At 28.7% G+C, this 22962-nt stretch overlaps 1 protein-coding gene across 1 annotated transcript in view; it reads right to left on the bottom strand.

The window, feature by feature from the left end:
- The window catches only part of LOC129966074 (nephrin-like), a 679668-nt gene that overhangs the window by 336485 nt on the left and 320221 nt on the right, over positions 1-22962 (bottom strand). The window contains exon 8 of the mRNA XM_056080443.1: positions 4576-4787. Within this exon, the coding sequence (XP_055936418.1) occupies positions 4576-4787 (212 nt within the window). The remainder of the gene's footprint in view (positions 1-4575; positions 4788-22962) is intronic.

Genomic DNA, 22962 nt, shown 5'->3' with positions numbered 1-22962 from the left:
AGACAGGTCTGATGTTGTGCTCCGTCTAATTTTTTTGGCAGTAACTGCCAAATACCGGTCCTCATTCGGCGTTTTAACTTGGGGGTGGCCTGTGCTGTAACGTCTACTCACATTACCATCATCTTAGGATCGTTGCCAAAGCCTGGAGATGACACTCTTGACGATTCTTCGAATGCTTCCAACTTAGTAAGCCCACATTCCAGACGGCCGATAATTCTACCACTTAAATAATCATCCAAATGCGTCCTTAGCGTCATAACTATACAGTTATTGCACTGAAAGTCTTATAAAGCGCCTGCGAACAATTTTACTTCCTTGCATGGATTCCTTATATACCACTCTCGTCATTGTGACGTACTATCGGCGTCATCTGGTGGCTTCTTACAATTTACATATGATTTTTGAAGATGTGTGTAGTCATTTTACGAGTGATATATGTATTTTAGAGTTCGACTTCCGCGTGACTCTGAATTATCCTAAATTTATGGACATGAGTGTATTATAAGAATAATGCTACAAATGTGGATTGACAATCATAAAAAAAAATTTTAATCGGAAAATATTTTTAAGACTGGTTGACAGATCAAAATGCAATGATGACTCATTCTAAGGAACTATACACATTTATTATAAAGAGCTAAGCATTAAAATTTTCTCTTTGTAAATCGCTATATTACCTGTTAGAAGCATGTACAACTACAAGGAAGGTGTTTTTTTTTCTTTATATATAGTAAAATTGCCAAACGTGTTTGTATGCTACCTAATATTCATGATTTTTATGATGAAGGAATTGCTTTGAATTTCTGGAATTTATCGATTAAAAAAGAAATTTTATATGATGCTCAAAAACTTATAATAAACATAAATTTTAAATTAAAATATGTGTCTTTATCCTAGTTTATAATTGCATATCTAAGGTAAATTTTGATTATTTTCCTAAAAATTCTTTTCATCTAAAAAATTGTATTTTCCACAATTGCCATGCTATTTTTTTAAATTTATTATCACCTTTGTAAGAAAATTTGAAAAATAATTCATTTGAACCTCTTGTAATGGTTTATAAAAGCGTGAAAAGTCCTTTACACATCAAAATATTTCCAACGTAAGGCACTGCTCGGTACCATTAATTGAATTTTGCTGAATAGTTATAAAAAATTGATACAATATATTTCTTTAGAATTTGAAAGGACATTTATGAATGAAGTTCTGAAACCAGAAAGCTAGTTTTATTCTCTTTATTTAGAAAACAAAAGGAAAATACATTAATTCTCTTTACCATTTAAGTAAGCAATCCATTAAGCCTGTAATCAGTTTATTTTAAGCGACCATTCGCTAATTAGGAAACTTTTAAACAATTAAAACTAATTGCTTTGTTACATTGTGTAGTTGGAACAGAATGTATGATGATATTTGTATTTTTAATGCTGCCATTTGTATCATCATTAGCATGAAAGCTTTCTTGACTAGCTAATACGTATAATATTGCATTCAAAAAATATTTGACAAAATAAAATATCTGATAAGCTAAGAATTGAATTAAATATTCTTTGGGAACATGTTGCATAAAATTCACAAGTATTTTTAAACATTTAAATATGTGAATATATTAGTTAATTCTGAAATTAAAATAAATTATTGCCATTTTTTCAAAGTTAAGTGCCTTTATCAACACCATTTTTCCATTCTCTTTCCATTTAATATAACATTACAAATTGATTTTTATTACGTGTCTTATAGACTTATTATTCTGCTTCCTAGATTATTCTAAATCTCATAATATATTATTATATAAGTTTAGCATATATAACAAAATACTTTTTTATTACAACGAATTAATGACAATAAATGTCTCCTAGAAATGTGCCATCTAAGTGCTCATGGAACAAACTAATGGCTTATGTTATTAAAAAGTTGAAAGAAAATTTCTAAGATAAATTGATTGATTCATTAAGTGGAGTTTAATTGTGGAATAAAAAATTTTCGATCATACTACGCCAAGTATATAATAACATAATTTAAAAGCATGTTGCATATAAAAATTTCTATTTATTTTTTAGAACCATAGAAAAGTAAACGAAATGTAATCGATATTAGATTTAAACACAATGTGGTAAAATACGGAGATACTAAATCAGTTAGTTATAAAGTTAAGAGAATTATCTATATTTCCCCATATTGCCCAAAATTCGCTTAGTTCATCAGCGGACATTTTGTCTATTTTGGTCTATTGGTAGTCTAGAGAAGAATATATTTTCGGTGCTTATCTCAGGCAACAGAGAAGGCAGTCTTTGAATGATAAAATATGGGCATTTCAACATATCATTGGCTTTTTAATTTAAGGTGATATACAGTCAATTAATATTCAGTTTTGATTGATTTAAAAAGTTCAATTCAATTAAAAAATTATATGCATGAATGGGTGATATTCTTTACTCTTTTTAGCATTGATTTTTTCACAAGAATGACAGTTTGATCTGCCAGTTCCTTAAAAAGTCAGTTTCTGATGATTGTAGAAATAAAATTTCGGATATAACACCATGAACAGAATAGAATTTTGATTGGAAATGACCCACTTAACATTCCTTTATTTTTTTTTAACAAAATGAAAGGATTTAGTCTATAAACATGTATGGTTTCAATTAAATCGTCAAAATTTCTTTTTAATTGATTTTGACAGTTTATTAATTCTTATTGTTTCTTTATAAAAGGAGTTAGTTTTAAAAGAGAAGGAAATTTTAGGAGTATGTACTGAAAGAATCAAAACTCTAACAATTTTGCTCATACATCTGATATTGCCTTTTTCCAAATTTAAATTTTGCACGCAAAGAAATTGTTAAAAGATTCTATGCAAAGGAACAATAGTATTTGGGTCTAAAATGTCTTCACTCACCATGCGACCTCAACACAGTAAGGCAGTTAACTGCTCTGAAAGTTCCCAATCACAATATTAATCTTCGTGGTAGATGGGCCTTATATACCCAGAGTCACCTGCTTGAACGTTGACCACCCTTAGCACAAAATCACGACAAAGGTTTCTTTCGTTTCATGCCTAGCAAAATAGCCATGTAGGACTAACTTATCAAAGATATGATACACTATGGAACAGCAATGCACTTTCCATCTATTGGCTCTTTATTTATTTTTTTTTTTTTTTTTATTTTCCCTGAAAAGACAGAAGCAAATAGAATTGCAACAGCTTCTCATAAAGAGCTTCATCTCTTGCCATTGAAAGAAGGAATTAGAAAGCATTAAGGGCAGTCAACGCAAAGAGAGTAGAGATGACTGGGAACTTTAGGATTGAAAATACCGTACCTTACTAAAAGTGAAACCTTGATGGGTGGGAAGGTTTTTGAAAATTTATTTCTTAATCATTTAAAATATTAATATTTGAACAACACAGAAGAAAGAAAAAACAAGCAAAAGTTATAAACTAAAACAAATTTTATAAACTGTTGACTGAAGCTTAATAGTCAAAACTATTATTAATTTTAGAACTGTAATGTCAAGAACTGAATTAACTTAGGTTCTGGTGGTTGATTCTACAATGATCAATTCTTTTGCGAAAATTTCATTTCTCCATTATTAGCTATTTTTTCAATTATAACTTATTATATGAATAAATGCACTGAAATACAGACATTCTTAAGGTTTTGTAGAAAATATAATCCTCGCGACATTTTGAAATATCTTTAACTACTTTTAAAGCAGTAGTTGTTCTAACAAAAGAAGCTTTCAGTATTAGGTTTTCAATTTAACATCTAACCAAAGCATTGTATATTTCCCATTAAGGTAAAACGATACCCCCAACCATGCTATGAACTCCATATTTCATTTAACGAGCGTAATATGTTCTATTTTTAATTAAGAATATATTTGAAATTTTCAAATTGTGTTTTAAAAAATTATTTTTAATTTTAATTTTTTTTCTCTTTGTTTTAGAGAAACAGGCAAGTAAAATTTTGCCAGATGTAAATATGCTTTTAAATGAATTTCTTTTTATTGGTTGAATTCATTCAATACGATGTTGAATGTGCGAAGTTTTACATCTAAATTTTTTTTCAAAATTATTTTTTAAAGACAAAATCTCGCAAAAAATATTTATTTTTCTTAATCAAAAGGAATGAATCTTATAAATAAATTGTTATTTTCAGTAAATTATGTTTGAGGCTATAATATTTCTCACATATCCAGTTCACAAAGCAGTGGCATGCTATAATAAAATTCAAAATGATTTGAAGACGATCTAATCAAAATAAAAAATGCACTTTTTGTTGTGTACTTTTGAAAATATCAAGGAACTTGTATCAGTATTCTTGTCATAAAATCACAACACATTTATATATATATATATATATATATATATATATATATATATATATATATATATATATATATATATATATATATATATATATAATTTCATCCATTATATGATTGTGTTTCTTTTAAGAAACGCCAAGTGAACAAGTTTCTGAAACTTCCAAAAACACAACAATGAACATGTTATTTATGCATCACTGAATGCACTGGGAACCTATTTGTTTTTATGTGGGAAGCGTGAATTGATGAATTTACCTGCCTGTTGAGAATGATGGTGATGTTGCTCGTCGTGATCCACCCATCAGTTGTTTCCCGCACGTTTTCCTCCGCCGTTTCGACTGGTTCCCCATCGACTGTCCAGGACAGCTCCGACTTAGGATTGCTAACATCTGTTTCGCAACTCAGAGTCACAGTGCTCCCTCTTGGAGCTTCCGATGGTCCATGAATCCACAATTTATTTGAAAGATCTGTAAAGAAAAAATACATTGATGTTTGAATACAAAACAATGAATAAATGTAGTATTAAAAATTTATGGAAATCTCAAAAAGAAACATAATGAGACTAAAAAGCTGGAACTATAAAAGGAAATGTTAACTTAAGGACAGATTTTTTTTTTTTACTTCGGTGAAAAATCGAGTAAATTATGCTTAGAAATTGAACTAAGACATCCAATTTATTTAAAAACTATTTTGTATTTTGCCCTAATCTTTTATTGAGCTTTTAGAGCAAATTGACTAGGTATTCTTTTAGAGCAAATGACTTCTTTTAGACCAAATTGACTAGGTATAGTCAGGTATTTTATCTTTTTTTTCAGAAATGTTTATATAATTAACAGATTTCGTGTTAAGGTATATGATAACGGTACGAGATGAATTTTTTGAAAAACGTTCAAAGATAGTTCCATTTTTGTATATTTGCATAATACAGATTCAAAAAACATCTATGAAACCAAAATATAGCAGTTACGTGGCAAAAGATTAAAAAGAAGTGGAAAAGTGTCTTTTTTTAGCTAAAAGGAGGTATAAAGCAAAACTCTTTTATTTTAGAGGTTTATCAAATGTTTTGCTTAAAATTTTGCAAATAGCTAAAGGTGTATATTATTTAGTTCCACAACTAAAAAATGAGCTGTATTTCTTTCCAGTTTTAATTATTGAGGTTCGACTAATAAATAAAAGAAATTTTTCAATTTTTTTCACGTTGTATATATTTAAAAAAAAATATATAAAATATTTATATTTTTATTTTTCAGTTCAGGAACTGCAGAATATGTTAAGAAATTATTATACCAAATCTTAATAAAAATTATGCGTTAGATTTTAATTTATGGGGTGTTTCGTAAGAAAATTGTATAATCTTCTATTTTTGAAAAACATCTGAAGATGTAAGATAACATTAAAACATATGTAAATGTAAATATAAAAATCAGTGAAACTGCCCTAAAAGTTGACAAGATTCTGATGATTTTATATAGAAACTTGTTCAAACATTAAGAATACTAAAAAGAAAAATGTCTTAATTTTTTTAAAAAAAATCGATTTTTTAACGTAATTACCTATTATAAGTTATTTAAAGCATAAGCGAATACAGTGTAGCGAAGGTAATTGCCTAGGCGCACATAATATGAAATTTTGATTGCAAATCGTCATCAATGGCTTAGCAAGAGTGACATGACATTGTTTGTTCTTCTCTTTTATATTTTATTTAAAAAGTGACTTATACAAATATTGAGTCCCTAAGATGGGAGATCGAGGCGTTTCTTTTAATACCTTTACTTACGAAAACTGCTTTGTTAGTGAAATATATCATGCAATATTCTCATAATATTATTTCATATTCTGCAGGTCATATAATAACTTGAAGATGTCGTGAAAATATTTAGAGTATCGCTGGTTGGAAAAGAGATAAATCTACATTATATGATGATTTTTGAAACAATTTGATTTGAAAGTTTGAAATCAAATATTATAATTAATCAAAACCTACAATTAGAGTTGCAGTTTTTTACACCTTTTTAGATGCATGAGTTTTTACCTGCTAAAATGACAGCCTCTAAAATTGTTCAAGAATATTTCGGCAAGATAACATCAAATGATACTTGTCCCTCAATTAATTTTTCACGCTATAATCTGGTGATATATGTTCATAACACTAAATAACCTCTTTATCTAACAATGTGGCCCTTTACCGTAGTAATAACAAGTATTTTTTTTAAAAATGTTTTTTTTTCATTCTCTAGTTTTTCATTTCATTGTTGGATTATCATAACCATCTATGCCTGTGCCAAACTATGTCAATGAAGCGTATTCATCAGGGATTACATTTTGTTGGAAAGATTATTAGAAATCTTAGATCATTATCTGGCGTTTGCAATCCTAAGTTGATCATCAAAGAAAAATTCATGGACCCAAAATTCAATGTTTAGAAATATCAGGGGGCTATGGATACTCTAATACAGAACTTCTGGCAAGAAATAAATGCGAGATTTAATTATCGATATTTAATTAACAAAATGGGTTTACTTCTTTGCTTAATTTCTCCCTTATGAACCCAGTTTTTTTCAGTCCTTTCGCCCTGGATATGTGCCAAAATTCTCACAATCTCTTTGCTAAATAAAGTAGCTCCTTGTGATACAACACAGTTTTTTTTTTCTGATCAAATCTTCAGTTTTTATTCATATTTCACAAACGTTACCCGATAAATCATGTATTCCATCATCTCATAAAGAAAAAAAAATGAAATTTTTCTCCAGAAAAAACATTGCAAAAATTAATAAACATTTCAGATGCAGTAGCATGCAGAAAAGTCGTTGATCTTTGTAGTAAATCACCAAAAATAATTAAATAATAATTTAATTTGCTCTATTTTATTAAATTTGCTTTCATAGAAAAAATGACTTAATTTATGTGGTTTATTAAATAAACCTAAATTACGCCTGCCATTGGTACAAGATAATGTACGATATCTACACGATGTTATCTGACATTCCTAATGCCATCCAATATCGGCTGGATATCATAACAAAATCTTTGGGTATTTTGCGCTAATAGAGTACTTCCTTTATAAATTACGATCACAGAAACATCTCATACTTAAAACTAAATTATATTGGGGTAATTAAACTGCAGATGATTAATCGATACTAAATCATGAGTATCGATATCCTGATATCAAAAAGATTCATAAGTATTATGCAAAGCTTACATTTAACTTATGCTTCTTACTATGGGATTCATCGAAATCGTCTATTTATTCAATAATTGGGAAAGTTCATGTTTTATTTAAACGCTTTCTGGATTATACCTTTAGAATAATTAGCATAATTTCTTGGAAATCTCAAAATAAATATTCATGGAATATCTATGTATATACCGATAATTTTCGACTATTAAGTTAATTTTAATATATATATATTGTAACAAACATTTTATCACTTAAAGCTTATGAGTGGATTACTTTATCCATTATATTTATTTTAGATAATGATATGAGTTGTATTTTACTGAACATAAATTTTCCGCCATTATTCGAATCTCTATTGTAATTAATATTAGAATCTTAAGAAATATATAACTGTAGAATAAAATGATATTGCTACTTGCAAAGAATTTGCTTTTATTCAATACTAACCGCCTTTGGCGACCAGCCGGTTCGCCAATCTTAATGCTCGTTAAAATTTTAATAATGAATTATTTTATGTAACTCCTATTTTAATAGCTTCTTCATTAAAATAGTTTAAAGTTTCAAATTTTGATAGTCATATAATTCATTCATAATATTATAAAGGCTTTCGTAAATTAGAGAGAGATACATAACGTAATATGTATCTCTCTCTAATTTTCTGTTAGCTCCAGTAGAATTTATGCTTTAAATTAAATTGGAAAAGGTTAAATTATAATTAATATAAGAACATTTTTTACTAAAACGAAGGATTTTTTTAAAAATAAGAGTACTGAAAACAGAGTCGCAGAGTATTTAAACCTTATGGGTACTAAAGAATATCTTTCTTAATTTATGTAATATATCAAGAAGTTTTCCATAAAATTTTCTCAGATTCATCATGAATAGATCAATTAATTGACAATGTTTGGTTTATAATGCATGAAGCTCTAAGAAAATAAACAGAATCGTTTGAAATAATCCGTCGGAAATATGTAAAGCCTTCAAAACCATTGAAAATAGAGTAGATAGTCCGTATCCTTTGAAAATAGATTTGTCAACAATCAGAACACAATGCGCATGCGTGAATATTCAACGCCAATTACGTTAACGCAAGCGTGTGAATTTTCTACGCCAATTGGGGTAATGTTTTGCAGATTAGAAATTTTTAATTTCCTTTATTCTCTTTTATTTTAATTCAAAAGTACTTCAGAATGAATCTGGAAGATCGATTAATTAACAATGTTTAATTTTAAATGCATCAAACATTAAGAAAATAAGCAGAATCGTTTGAAATAATCGGCCGAAAATATCTTAAGCCTATCCTCATTAGCGTGGGAAAAATATGAAGCCTTACTCATTTGGCCGTGGGGAAATAAACAGATTTTTTTGGCGTGAAAGTTAGAATTTTAATTATTAATTAAAAACTAATTAAAAATCCAAAAACAGGGACCCCAGGTGCACATTCCCGACCTCCAATGTATGCATGTGTGAAATTTGGTAGCTGTAGGTCGAACGATCTGGCCTGTAGGGCGCCAAAACACACACACACACACACACACACACACACACACACACACACACACACACACACACACACACACACACACACACACACACACACACACACACACACACACACACACACACACACACACACACACACACACACACACACACACACACACACACACACACACACACACACACACACACACACACACACACACACACACACACACACACACACACACACACATTGAGTATTATGTAAGTATAGATTTTAATCTCTGAACACTAAGAAGGATGGTTTCAAAATCCTTTGATTTTAAAACTGATTCCTTGGAAGAGAGATAAGACAAGGAATTGATTAGTATAAATTCCAGCTAATGCTAAAAATTGCAATAATAGTGAAAAAAAAAGGAAAAACAAAATAGAGATTAGATTATGGTCCGATGTCATTTCTAAAAAAAACTAAGAAAAAAAGTCTTGCTGACCCAATAAATTTTAAAAAAAGTTCAGTGAGAATTTTATTGCCTTTTGACACTATTGAATTTCACAATTCGTTTTATATTGCTATTTCTTAAATTTTAAGGAAAATAAACATTAATTGAAGTCTCTTTAGGTATTTTTGAACATATTGAATTTGAATGTATTCCCATACTTTTTAAAAATAAAATATATGCCTACGTTATTTATCTGTGTTTTAGAGAAAATGTGATATGAATTTACCATAAATATTGTATTTTTAAATAATAATAATATGCTATTATATTCTTTGAACTTTTATCCGAGAAATTTATTATAAACACCAAATGTAATATCAAAGATTTTCATTTCGTAAATACTAAGATTTTTCTTATTTAAATATAAATTTGAATATATAATTTTTTATATTAAAGTTTAGAATGAATTATATTACAGAAAAGGCAGACATCAAATCTTGAAAAATGAATCAGGGCGTATTATATAATTCTTTAATCTATGCATTTAAATCGAACTTTAAATCATTTTTGTAACTTTGAAATCGTTTTCAAGATTGTTTTAAAGCGCGTTTTAATTTCTGGAAGCTACAATAAGTTTAAAAATTGTTGAAATATTTATAAACGTATGTTTTAATCACAAATGCATTCCATGTTTCTCTTTTTTTATACATAATTGTTGTTATTTTATAAAAAAAAATAGTACTTTCTTTTATATATTTGTTAGAACAAGACATATTATTTGAAATTTTTTTAAATGATTATTGTTATTATTTTTTTAATGATCACTAAATATTTTTGAAACTTTGAAAACTTAAGAATTGTATAAAAAATCATACATTGCCGTGGATATAATCATACATCGCTGTTTAAGAAATTCTTCCGTACTTAATATTATAGCAATATTTCAATAAAAGCAATAATTAATACAGTGAAATCTCGGAATTCAAAACGAGGATGACCTTTGTTCTGATACCGAAAAATTAGTGTTATGTAGGAGAACTGGTATAACATTGTTGATATACCAAATATAGTAGAGTATTGATTTCGGGTCTTCCATACTAGCAAAGTATTGATTTTGGATGCTTTAGTTCGGATAAAACTAGCAGATGGAGGACTCGGTACTTTACAGCGAATCCTGTTCGTATTTTTTATTACAATTGCCTTTAGACAAAGTCATTTTATAGGCTTCAAGAAGAGCCATCAAGCTCATTTTAGTGCCATTTTCTAGTTTGATCGGAACGAAAAATCGAAGTTATTCGGCTCTCTGGCAGAATACCTATCGATATTTTTCATAAATCACTGTTTGATATTAACACATTTTCTATAAATATTATCAATAATAGTTATGTGTACCAGTAAATTTGAAAACTCCCCAACAATGTCAAGCAGAATAGAATTCAGTTTCTAGAAAAAAGGGATAAAAAGAATCTTCGTAAATTTATAGATTTCAAATTAGCCAGGAAACCAATGAGTCCCCTTCTAGGAGTACCAATTCGACAATTCTTATTTTTTTACGAAAGTCCATGATTGCTAATTATGTCATTAATGATTGTCTGATCAACATTACTCTCCATTTTCGTAAGGTCTGAGAAACGCTATTTTAATGTATCTTCTCTAAAATGAAAATCATTCAGAAGTCTCTCTGTCACAGCCATTTTACCGATTTCACTAAATTTTAATTCACATGAAAGCTCCTGATTCATAAATACATTCTGAATGATTCCCTAATGCTCACTGTTCTAAGGTTTCGAGAGATATCTGCTATTAAAATTCGCATCCAATACTCTCCAATTTCATTGGAATCCCTAGCCTTAATTATATGCTCATTCTTGCAAATTTTCGAATATATATTCCTAAGTATATAGAAGACCATCTTTGCTGTACAGACATGACTTGAAATAGAATAATTTTTTTCGGTTCTGCTGAAATGTAGTTCATTAAAGTCAATCGGCATGACTAAGTAAATGCTACTAATATGGTCGGTGAATAGAAGGCGCAGTAGATGGCTAGAATCGAACAATTTCGTAAGATTAAAAGTAAACTTATGCATTTTAATATTGTTTTCGCCGATTTCGAATTATTTTCAAATATATTTACATTTGGGATCTAGTGAGTGACTTATTATGTTATAATTAATGTTATTTATCTGGTTTTCACTAATATTCGAAATTTATTTTGTTTGAGAAAAGAAAAACAATGATGAGAAATTATTATTCCAAATATCCATTCAGCTTAAAGATTATATTTGCTTCTTGAGTATTCTCAGGACTTCAATGCTATACAAATAAGAATTAATAAAGTAATGAATTTATAGTTTCATTTCAAAGTGAACAAAGAAAGATATATTAAAATGGCATCAGTTATGCCAAAAATTATAATTGCGTAAAATTAATGGTAACAAGAATAATTACAGCCCAATTTCACAAAACAGAAGCAATTATTCAGAATATTTTTGCAATAAGTATAAATGAATATCAAATTATTATTATTATTATTATTTACGTTCATTATAATAACTATTTTCGTCACATTTATCTAAAGTTTATTCATAAATTCAGAAATATAAGATGCGGACATTCGCTCATATGGGTTCACTTTCTTTTCAACTCGGTATTAAAAGATTTGTGAGCTCTATGTTGTTATTAAAAGAAACTAATTAGTGAAATGGTTGAAATGGTACAGCAAGACGGATTTTGAGCACTGAATAATATCAAATAATTTCTGGATGTTCAATGGGAAATAAAACGTAATCTGTAGAAACCATGATTTAATAAATTTTAATTTTGCTTGAATGATCAGTAACAGAAATGCTATAATTTATAATTTCAATAAATCATTAATCAAGGTTAAATCGTATATTGAATATATTCGTATTAAAATTAATTCAATGTGTTCTGTCTGATTAAAGTATTTTTATCCTGCAAGTGTCGCAAATAATGTGAAACAGCAACTAATTACTCTGTCAATTTATTACAGTTATAATTCATCATTTTCAAAATTAGCATTCAATTATAAAAAAATATAGAAAAATATAAAATGAAAAAAATATGATGGATTATTTGCAACATAAATAATTTTAAATAAAGGGTCTTTTCAATCATACATATATGTAATTTTAATAAAATGATATTTCTAAAACAAAATATGTTATTTATTTTTATTGTGAATAATTTAAATCATAGGTTAATTATTAATCAATCATAATTTGGGATTGATATTTGTTTTTAGATATCAAAAACAAATATTTCGTCACTTCACTCACATTCCATTTGTTTATTCCAAAAGGTAAGCTTGATGTTGGAAAAAAATAATGAGTGAGTAATTTTAATTGATCAATCTAAATAAACTGAATGATTTCAAAAACTAAACATTTCAAGTTCTTTTAACATTTATTTCATTACAAACAAATAACTACTGCGATAACTAATCACCTTTTGCAATTAACTATTCATGCTGTCTATTAACCCTACAAAGCATGGGTTTTTATATTTTTACAAAAAAATAAAAGTATGTATTTTGAATAGCTATATAAAATGGAAGAAAATTATTGAAAGAATTTTAAGTATTTTTTCGTAAAACTTTAAAATCATTTAAATGCACCAAATGATTACATTTTAAATGAAACAATATTCTAATGACAGAAATCACATTATAGCAATTTACCAGTATAAATAAAAATCTCTTCTTTCAATATATTTTTACGAAGCAAAAAAAAAAAAAAGAAAAAGAGATTTGAATTGTATTTTTAATGGTCCTGGTATTTTCCCATCTAAATCTAACACTAGTACCGCTATTATAATTTATCGGTCTTCTATTAAAATATTTATTAAAAAGCATTTAAAAAAGGATTTCCAAACATTTACTGTTGCACTTTAGAGCAGTCATGTGAAATTTATAAATGGTAATAGAAACGTAGCCAAGTGGGTACACGATGCATTGAAAGGTTAATATTAATTCAGACATGTTAACCAGTTTCGATCAACTATTGAAATTAAACTATCGTTTTCAATTATATTAACGCAACAAACTAAACAATTCAAAATGGATTTCTATGGTTGCTAAGTGATGAATAAACACGTGAATTAACCTAGTGGCTAAAAAATGGAGACGCCGTTAATGTCGAATTTTATTAATGGAGGATATATGAAATGGGGCATATTGAAGTAATGAAGGATAAGCAGTTGACGAATTATGACGTATATAGGGTTCATCAGCTGCCAAAGGAAATTAAAATGGTGAAATTGGTTCAGTGGTTGTGAAAGAGCATTTTTCTTTCATAGAAGATGTACACTGTTGTGGTTTTCAGATTTCTCTCGACGACTAAAATAATGGACGGCAGGCGAAAATAGAGGGTGGTAGTCAACTGTTGTCTAGTTATGACGTATATAAGATTCATGAGATTTCAAAGGAAATTAAATGGGTGAAATTGGATCAGTAGTTGTTAAAAAGAATTTTTCTTTCATAGAAAATGTACACTGTTGGGGTTTTGAGATTTCTCTAGACGACTGAGATAATGGACGGCAGGCGGAAATGAAGAACGTCAGTTAGATGTTGACTAATTATGGTGTGTTTAGGGTTCATGAGGATCATATAGGAAATAATAGAAATGAAATCAGTTCAATGGTTCTTTTCTTGAATGTTTGAATGTTTTCTTTTGACTAAGAAGATGTCCATTAATGTGAGTTTGAAATTCTTCTCGTAGATTGATATTTTCTTTTCAATTATTATCATCAATCGAACTTTCATACGAAATAGAAATTTGGCAATTCCGTGCAGTGGTTTTACCCATTAGTTTATATAAAAAAGAAATATATATATATAATTATTTGAAACACGAAATTATAACCTCGTCAAGTTTGCAATTAAGTACAAAATTCCAGAAACCAAGTATCAAATGGATCCCATACTACACTTCGTAAAATAGCCAAACTAATAAGTCAGCTCTCAACCCGTTTAATTCAGATAGCGGTTTACTCAAATGCCACCAATCACAGTATCCAACCTGTTATCAGGATACGATGAATGACTCTTAGGATGTATTCTACCCAAGATTAATCAAGCCTATCAATTGATAGTTCGGGTGAAGTTTCCTACTCGAGTCCGTTCCCGAATTAAATAATATAAGTATAAATTTCCACCATATCCCCTCGAAAGTGGATGGAACCTCATTTCCTATCGATTAAATCGATTTTCCAGGAACAATTCCAGGAAATCACCATATTGAGCAAAATATGTATATTTCCAAATATGATAATAAAGACAAAGATGATAATAACGATTTTCTATATGAGTATAATTTTTATTGTAACTTTCTCCTGTTAATAGTTATGTAGCTTCTTTTTTATCTTAAGATCATTTGCATACTTTTAACTAAAACATTTAATAGAATGAAGTTTAAAATTAATATTGTTAAAAATGTTTGTAATTGAAACATGGGAAAACCTCGTAGTTTAACACATCTGTACTCAAATAAAATGTAGCTGTTTAGAATGGAATATTATTACTATTTATTACTGAAATCCAGTTTTCTGACTCAACAAGTATTTTATTCGCAAGTGAAACCCAGTTTTCTCACACAACAAGTATTTTATTTTAAATAATAAAAACATGCAAGATTTCACAAGAAAAAAAATCCTTAAAATAAATCCCATTCTCTCTGACAGACATTTCTTCGTGCCATTTTCCTTTTGCATGCACGAATTTAATTTAGTTTACTTTCTTGAAATAGCACGAAAACTATTTTTGGGTTGAACTTTGTAATTTTAAATCATGGTTTGCTGATGATGTACATTGAACCGAATGCCTCCTTTTAAATGTTTTCCCTCGCATCAGTCGGAGGATGTTGATCTTCGAAATTTGATATAATGTACACTAGACGTACATGAACGAGAGACCTTTAAAGACATATTATATTATATATACAGGGCTTCGAAACTAAAATCTTTTTTGTGGGGAGTATCTTAACAAAGCTGTTGATGTCATTCGAGACAGTCTGTACCAGATAAACATACACCATTGACCTTAGATTATTGGATTTCAAACGTGGACTTATTTAATTGTCATTGCCGAAACTTTTCCATCAAGCCCACTGATACTCTTTCTTGTGAATTACAAGAAAATACATACAAGAAATAATTAGTCTTGTCAAAAATTTGTCCTTGAGTTTTTGATGAAATTTCCTGTTTCAGATCTTGAAAAGTAAGTAAAGGAAAATAATTTGTTATTATAACACCATCAGCTTGTTTATCTAGGGTCACAGTGATTCAAAAACGGAAGGAGGTAGAAGAATTACATACGTGGCCTTGATCTAATAGCTGCCTTCTTCACTTTGGTATATATGCCACAATATGCACGGAATATATCAACGATCGATCTATTTGCCTGTCTTTTTACATACGACCATAACTCAGAAATTTAAAGAACTAGATGCATAAAGGTCAACATATTTTTTTTTTTGCTCCTCAAATTCTAAATTTGTATTGTATTTTGTATTACAAATGTTAATAGTCGACCGTTAATATTTAAACTGTCTGCCGCTTCGCCTATTTGTGGGCTTGCAAAAGTACCGCAAAGAGACAAATATATACAATTTGGCATGTAGTGTTGAATCTAACATGTTGCTTCTTATGGCACTTGCCATGTACAAGCCCGCTGTTCGAAGACAGACGATTTAAGCCTGAGGGGGAGCACCTCTTGTTTTTATCGTAGAGCCAATTAGGGCCAAGAGTACGACTAGACTACACACACATCACAGCCCTTTTTACGGGGCGGACTTCATTCACGCATTTCATTCACTCATCCACAGATCGTAATTTAGACCTGAATCAGAGAACGATCACCCCTGATCCAGTACCCCCAGTGGTATTACTCTAGACATGGAGGACTATGTGACCAGGACAGATTTATACCCGCGTCAGCCACCAAGCACGCGGGGAATCTTCGGCCGGCGGGGTTCGAACTCGTAACCTAAGGGACGCGAATCTAACGATCTACTAACCAGGCTATCCCAGTCCTGAATTTAGCATAATTTTACTATATTAAATATTCAGAATTCACTTATTTTTCATTCTTCTAAAAGATTTTAACAATATTTCTGCACTATGTGACGAAGATAAACCCAAAGCTGAACAAGGATGTTTAGGTATACGAGTAATTTTAGGTGAGGCTATTTCTATAAGGGAATTGCCAGCATTGTTCCGTATCTATTTTCAATATTATTTTCATAGTTTTACTATACGAAAGTGAAATCGCACATTCCTGTATTTTAGGTAAAAATCAAAATACAACACATTCTTTAAAAGATTAGAACAAGTCAATTCATGACGAATCAGTTTTAAAGAAAATATTTGTTACAATTTATTATTGAATTTTTGATACCCTTCACTTCATCTGTTTGATGCAAAGGTTTTACAAATAATATGTATTGCATACGCTAATCTACACCTTTTAATTATTAGCTTAAATTGATTTAATTACTGTTTCCCCATTTCTATTACATTTGTTGGAAAATAAAATCCAATACATCCAAAGAATTTACTTCTTAACTGAAGTTTTTATTCCTTATCAAACAGCTAACATTTTTAATGACCATCTTTGTTTTTTTTTGTCTGACTTTAGTAATTGGAATGAATCAATTGTCAGAAAGAAGAGATTTGAAATAGCAAAAAAACTTTCTCTGACAAAACATCATAAAAAATTCTAATTAAGTGGCATTTTTTTTTTTTTTTGTAAATCAAATAATTTTTTCGGATGATTATGGGACTGAAAAATATTTATTAACCTTTAAACATATTCATTTGCTTTTTTGAAATAAATTATTACGCCATATTGACTCACTAATTTATGCTGCAAAAATAAATTTAAACCAAACAATTTAAAGTTTCTAAATAAGAACAGTCTTTCGAAATGAAATAATATTTTTAATATTTTTTTATTTGATTTCATATTATGGGTGTTTAGAATTACAACAATAATCTACTTTCAAGGGAGAAATGGGCAATCCTCGCATGGCATAGAATAAAGAAAAAATAATAATAATTTCTTGCAAAAACAATATATTTGTCTATTTAAAATATTACTTTTTATACTTATTTAACTTAGAAAGTCACATTCTTTTATTTATATGTTTAAATATTTTCTTAAAATTTCAGAAGGTTAGTTATACATTTATTTTGGAGCATAGAATCTATTATAAGGTATATTACTAAATTATGAAAAACCAGACCATTATATTATTTGTTGTAACTGTCTGAAACATTTTTTTCATCACCGTATTCATAAGAACTAATATTTTATCAAAAAAATTTAAAATTCTATGATGAAAATATGATCCAACTCATAAACTCAGAATAATTTATTATAATGAAATTTGGTTTGATAGGATTGTTAAATTCTAGCATATTTCCCTGCTTTGCAAACTGTGATTATTTACCCTTATGTCCCATGTTGATATCATTATTTATATATTCAAGTAGCTTGTTTTCCCAATCTAGAAAATTGAGTAGGCATATTATCAGAACGATTTAATGAATTATATGAAACTAATTACATCAATTTTATCTAAAATAGTTTATGAATAAATAGAAGAAACAGAAAAAATGATAAAATGATAAAATATAAAACATTTATGTCTTAAATATACCTTATACCTTATCAAAATTTATTGGATATTTAATAATGGAGAAATCCGAAGGCATGCAAGGAAAAAATTCGTCGATAATTTCATATAATAATTTTGTTGTCGAGTTTGTTAATGATTTTTGATGGAAAATAATAGAAAGCATGTTTTATTTTTTTTAATTATAAAAAACAATCGTTGCATAGTTTCCCCAAATTTCGTATTAATTATTTCTTTTTACGAGGAATTCCTGAGAATACGCTCAAATTTAATGGCCGATAATTCCTTTCTTTCTCTTATTCTACAGAATATTTTTATCTCCAGTATTTAACTTATAATATGAGCTTGTATTTCAAGGTACAGATATTGAGAGACATATTTAACTTTTCGTTTAATGAAGATTTAAGTTATCGAGTGCAATATGATGCTTAAATAACATTTGCTTTATGAACAGTATAGCTGCAGTTACATAAGTAGTTTTTCTTCTGATAAAATTGCTATACACTTCTATCGACACCAATTCCTTTGCACAACTAATCTGTGGAGCACGCAGTTATGCTACATAATTTTATTCTTTTTTATGTATGAGACATTGTGATCTTGATTAAACAAAGTATGGCTGGAACTTCAAACCTAATACAGATTCTAGTTACTTCCAACCTTGACTTGAAAGAAAACAAAAAGTGTCCTCATTTCATCTTCAGACTCTTATTTCCTGTTTTAGTCTAGAGAAAAAATAATAGCATTTTCTGCTGCTCAATTACTAAAGAATCCAGATCACCAAAGAATTTCTTGAAGTACAAGTTTGATAAACTCCTATATGTAGAAGAATATCCAACTTATCAAAGGTATCTGGGATACTTTTCTAGCTCCTATGGCAAGCAATCAGGAAAATCAGAATAAACAGCTTATCAGCACCAAATCAGTTTATTGTTAAAGTGAATCTCCGCTAATAGATTTTGAAATAATGATAGTTATTTGAACACCTAGAAAATAAAATTCATGTATGTGACTGCATTGAAACGTCTACTTTTTTACGCGATGATAATAATGATTACTATTTTTTATTTAATATTCTTAACATTTGTGCAGGTTCCTTATGAAACCGTTAGAATTTTCTTTCTATTTTTTTGAAAATTTACTTTGAATTTTTATATTTGCATTTATATGCGTTTCTATGTCATTTTACATTTTTAGATGTTATTTTCTCAAATATAGAATATAATAGAATTTTCTTACGAAAGACTTCTTAAATTAAAATTTAATGCATCTTTGTTTTTTGTTAAATTTTGGTATTTGATCAATTTTTCAGTATAATCTGCAGTATCTGAACTAGAGAATAAGTAATCTATTTTTCTAGAAATATTTTATATTTTTTTACTGTTTCACAATGTCAAAAAAAAAAAAAAAATAGAAAATTTCGTGTTATTTATCAGTTGAAAGCTAGTGTTTAAAGAATAGACAAATATACAGCTTTTAATTTAGTTCAGAAACTAAATTATATATTCCTTAAGCTATCTGTTTTTTTTTGTTTCAAATCATTTCATAAACCTCAAAACTAGAAGATTTTTGCTTTGTACCGCTTTTTAGTCCAAAAATGCCATTTTACCCAATTTTTAAATCATTTTTGGCATAAGCGATATATTTTAATTTCATAGACCTTTTATATGCGTTTTTTTAATCGTTTTAATGCAAATAAAACAATTTTTGATCATTTTTCAAAGAATTCATCACGAACTTAGTCACATACCTAAGCAAATTTATTTCCTTGATTCATGTTTTTCAGCCATAACAAAAACTAACCCTATAAATCGCTAACGAACTTGTTGTGTACAAAGTGGCATTTATTATTTTGCATGGCCTGGTATTAAAGTTAAATTTTTTAAACACCATTTGCTTTCTTTAAGCTTGATTCTCATTTTAAATTTATACAAACATAAAAAAACGCAAAGAAGCAATAGACGAAATATAAAATATGACGATAAGCTTCTGTTTTCTTATCCTAACTTAATTCTCAGCAACGGTTCCAAATCATAACTCAAGTATTGAACCACAGCTGCTGACTAGACTACAAGATCAAATCCCATCGATTTAAATTGCTTTTCCCTTAGAACTTGTACACTTAAATAATGCGACTGCTTGCCACGGCATAGTCAAATTTTAATTAAGGAAATATATTTCTTCGATTCTGAAAAGCGCGAGGGCGAAAAGTTCAGCCTCGATAGAAGAAAAATCTCTCACCCAACAGGAATCGCAACAGGAACTTAATTAAAAGAGTCACCAAAAGACTTCCTTTTGCTCCAGGTGGCTCCATGGAACTGATTCTTTAATTTCCTGATATCCCACAAATAAAACAATCGTGGCTGTGCAAAATAAATTGCTGGATAAACTTCTAGACTTGGAATCCATTAAGGGCTTCTCTCTTCCCTTCCATTTTTTTTCCCAATCTGGGTTAAGACTTATGGATTCCACCCGTTGGAGCTATTTTCACGAAGAAAGAATCAGTAACCTTCATGGTGAAGTGGAGTGCATTTCTCGGTATATTTATTTTTTTAGTGCTTCATATTGCATAATCACATCGGCAACTGATGCACTTGAAAGATGATGCAAGTTATTTTTCTCCTGCTGCTACTTTGCGCGTGATTGGGTGCTGAAACTACGGCTGGATGCTTTCGCCATATTTCCTGACATATTTTATCTTTTTTAAGAGGTTTAATAGATATATTAAAATTCAGAATTTCGGTTGGAGGGATAAACAGCGTTAGCACTCAGTTCGCTTGGTTTTGTATTATTTGCTTGAAATTCCATATGAATATTTGAAAGTTAATCAAACTATGGGTTTCTAGTTATTTAAATGCAATGCTTTCTCCCATTAATTCTGCTTTATCCATGAATTAATTTGTACGAAGACGAGCAGCATTTATATACTTTTTTTAGAATGTTTCGATTTTCTTTCATATAGATCAACTCATTTTGTTAGCTTTTATTAAATGCACAAATCTAATTAATATTCAGTCTTTTAACTGTCTTTAAATTGTCTTCTATTATTGATTTTCTTGAAAGTAGGAAGATAAAATATCTGGAATGTTCATCTCAACCTTCTCATTTACACTATAGTGCGCGATTTTTTACGTTTTTAGTGATGCATGCAGAGCAATTTAATTAAAATTAAATTCAAATTGACTTTAGAAGCTCAAGCTAACTTCGATTTCCTGTATTACAATGGAAGCAGTATTCTTCAAATCAAATAATAATATAACCTCGTTTGTTTCCTATCTGAACTAACCTTCACAATTTTTGATTCTGGCCTCGTTCGGAGTATAAAATTATTATAAAGATAAAAGGACTTTTTGTTGGTTATACATTGTTATAAACCAATTTTGAATTCCTTTTAGTAATTCAAGTATTAAAGCTTTTTTAACGATAGTAAACTTTAAATTGGATTACCATTGCCTGAGCCTTTCAAAGTATGCTCAAAGAAAGTCAAATGAAATTAAAAATAGACATTATCTTGTAATTATAAGAAAAAAAAATGCAAAACGAACACTTTCTCTAGCCTTTTGTTCCTGAACATGATTGAGATTCTAGATTGAGCCAATATATATATTCTTCTTCATTTTTCTGTTTTTTTTTTCATTTATTTATTTATATTTTTCCCTTTTATTTAAAATTCTTTTTTTTATATACTGTTTTTTAAGTTTAAATGGCCTCTTTTTGAATACCTCCTTTTTTAATTGTGCTCATGAAGTATGCTAATAGAATCGAAACTTACAAGACTGTATTGATGTTGGAGAAGCATAAGTATGGTAATAGTATAGTCTCTAATTGAACATTCTTTTATGCGATGTTCTATCTTCACTATATTACTCTTTAAGCAGAAAAATAAACATTATATTTCTTTCTTATTTTTCAACAAGGAAGGAAAATCACGTGATTAAATGCTTGATGAAAAAATAAAAACTATTTGAATTTCTTTGAAGCCTAAATTCAAAAATATTTGAAGATTATTTAAATTTCATTGAGACCTAGTATTCAAGTTTACGAAAAAACAGCTCGGAAAGGTGGCTTAATTTTCAAGCACTCAAATTGGTATCATTAAAAATACAGAATGTAAATCTTAAAACGGTGTAGCGTTATTTCTGTGCAATGATATTTTTGTAAGTTCTTATTTAAAACTTCAAAATATTGCTTAGTTTTTGTTTAATTAAACTGTAAAAAGTAGTTTCAAGGTACACATTCTTGCCAAAAATATATGTGCGCCAAATTCGGCCACATATATTTTTCCTATCTATAATATAAGTATTTGTCAAATTTCCCCATTCTTGCCTATAATATACGGACGTGTCAAATTTACCCATTCTTGCTCATAATATATGTATGTATCATTTTTGTATATATGGAAAATTTGGGAACTCTAGATTAAACGGTCTGATATTTAGAGTGCCAACACAGTCGCGCACCTTTCTCCTTTATAATATAAGTAATATTTAATGACGGATTGGAAAATAAAATTTAATCAATAATGCAATATAAAATAATCTATTTTTAAAAACATTAATAAAATTGCCTATCAATACTCATGATTTTATTCAATTAATTCATGTATTAAATTTATTTTCATGCAAAACTACAATAAAAATTGCAATATATCGCTAGATATTTGGTCAAGAATATTTTATGATTGAAAGCAAAAAATAACTTTAATATCTCCAAAGCCAAGGCATATTCCAAGAAATTTATAAAAAACGTAATTTGTAGAAATAAAAATCTTCAATAAATTCAGATGCTTTTACTGCTTATCATTTACTTCATAAATCACAGAGGGTAGAAAATGCAGATCCATTCTTTTGCCGAAAATACGAATCAATTTTGTTACGTTCAAC

Source organism: Argiope bruennichi, chromosome 4 (genome assembly GCF_947563725.1).
Source record: "Argiope bruennichi chromosome 4, qqArgBrue1.1, whole genome shotgun sequence".
Lineage (NCBI taxonomy): Eukaryota > Metazoa > Arthropoda > Arachnida > Araneae > Araneidae > Argiope > Argiope bruennichi.
The sequence above is the reverse complement of the archived record's forward strand: the minus strand, read 5'-3'. Positions and strand labels throughout refer to the sequence as shown.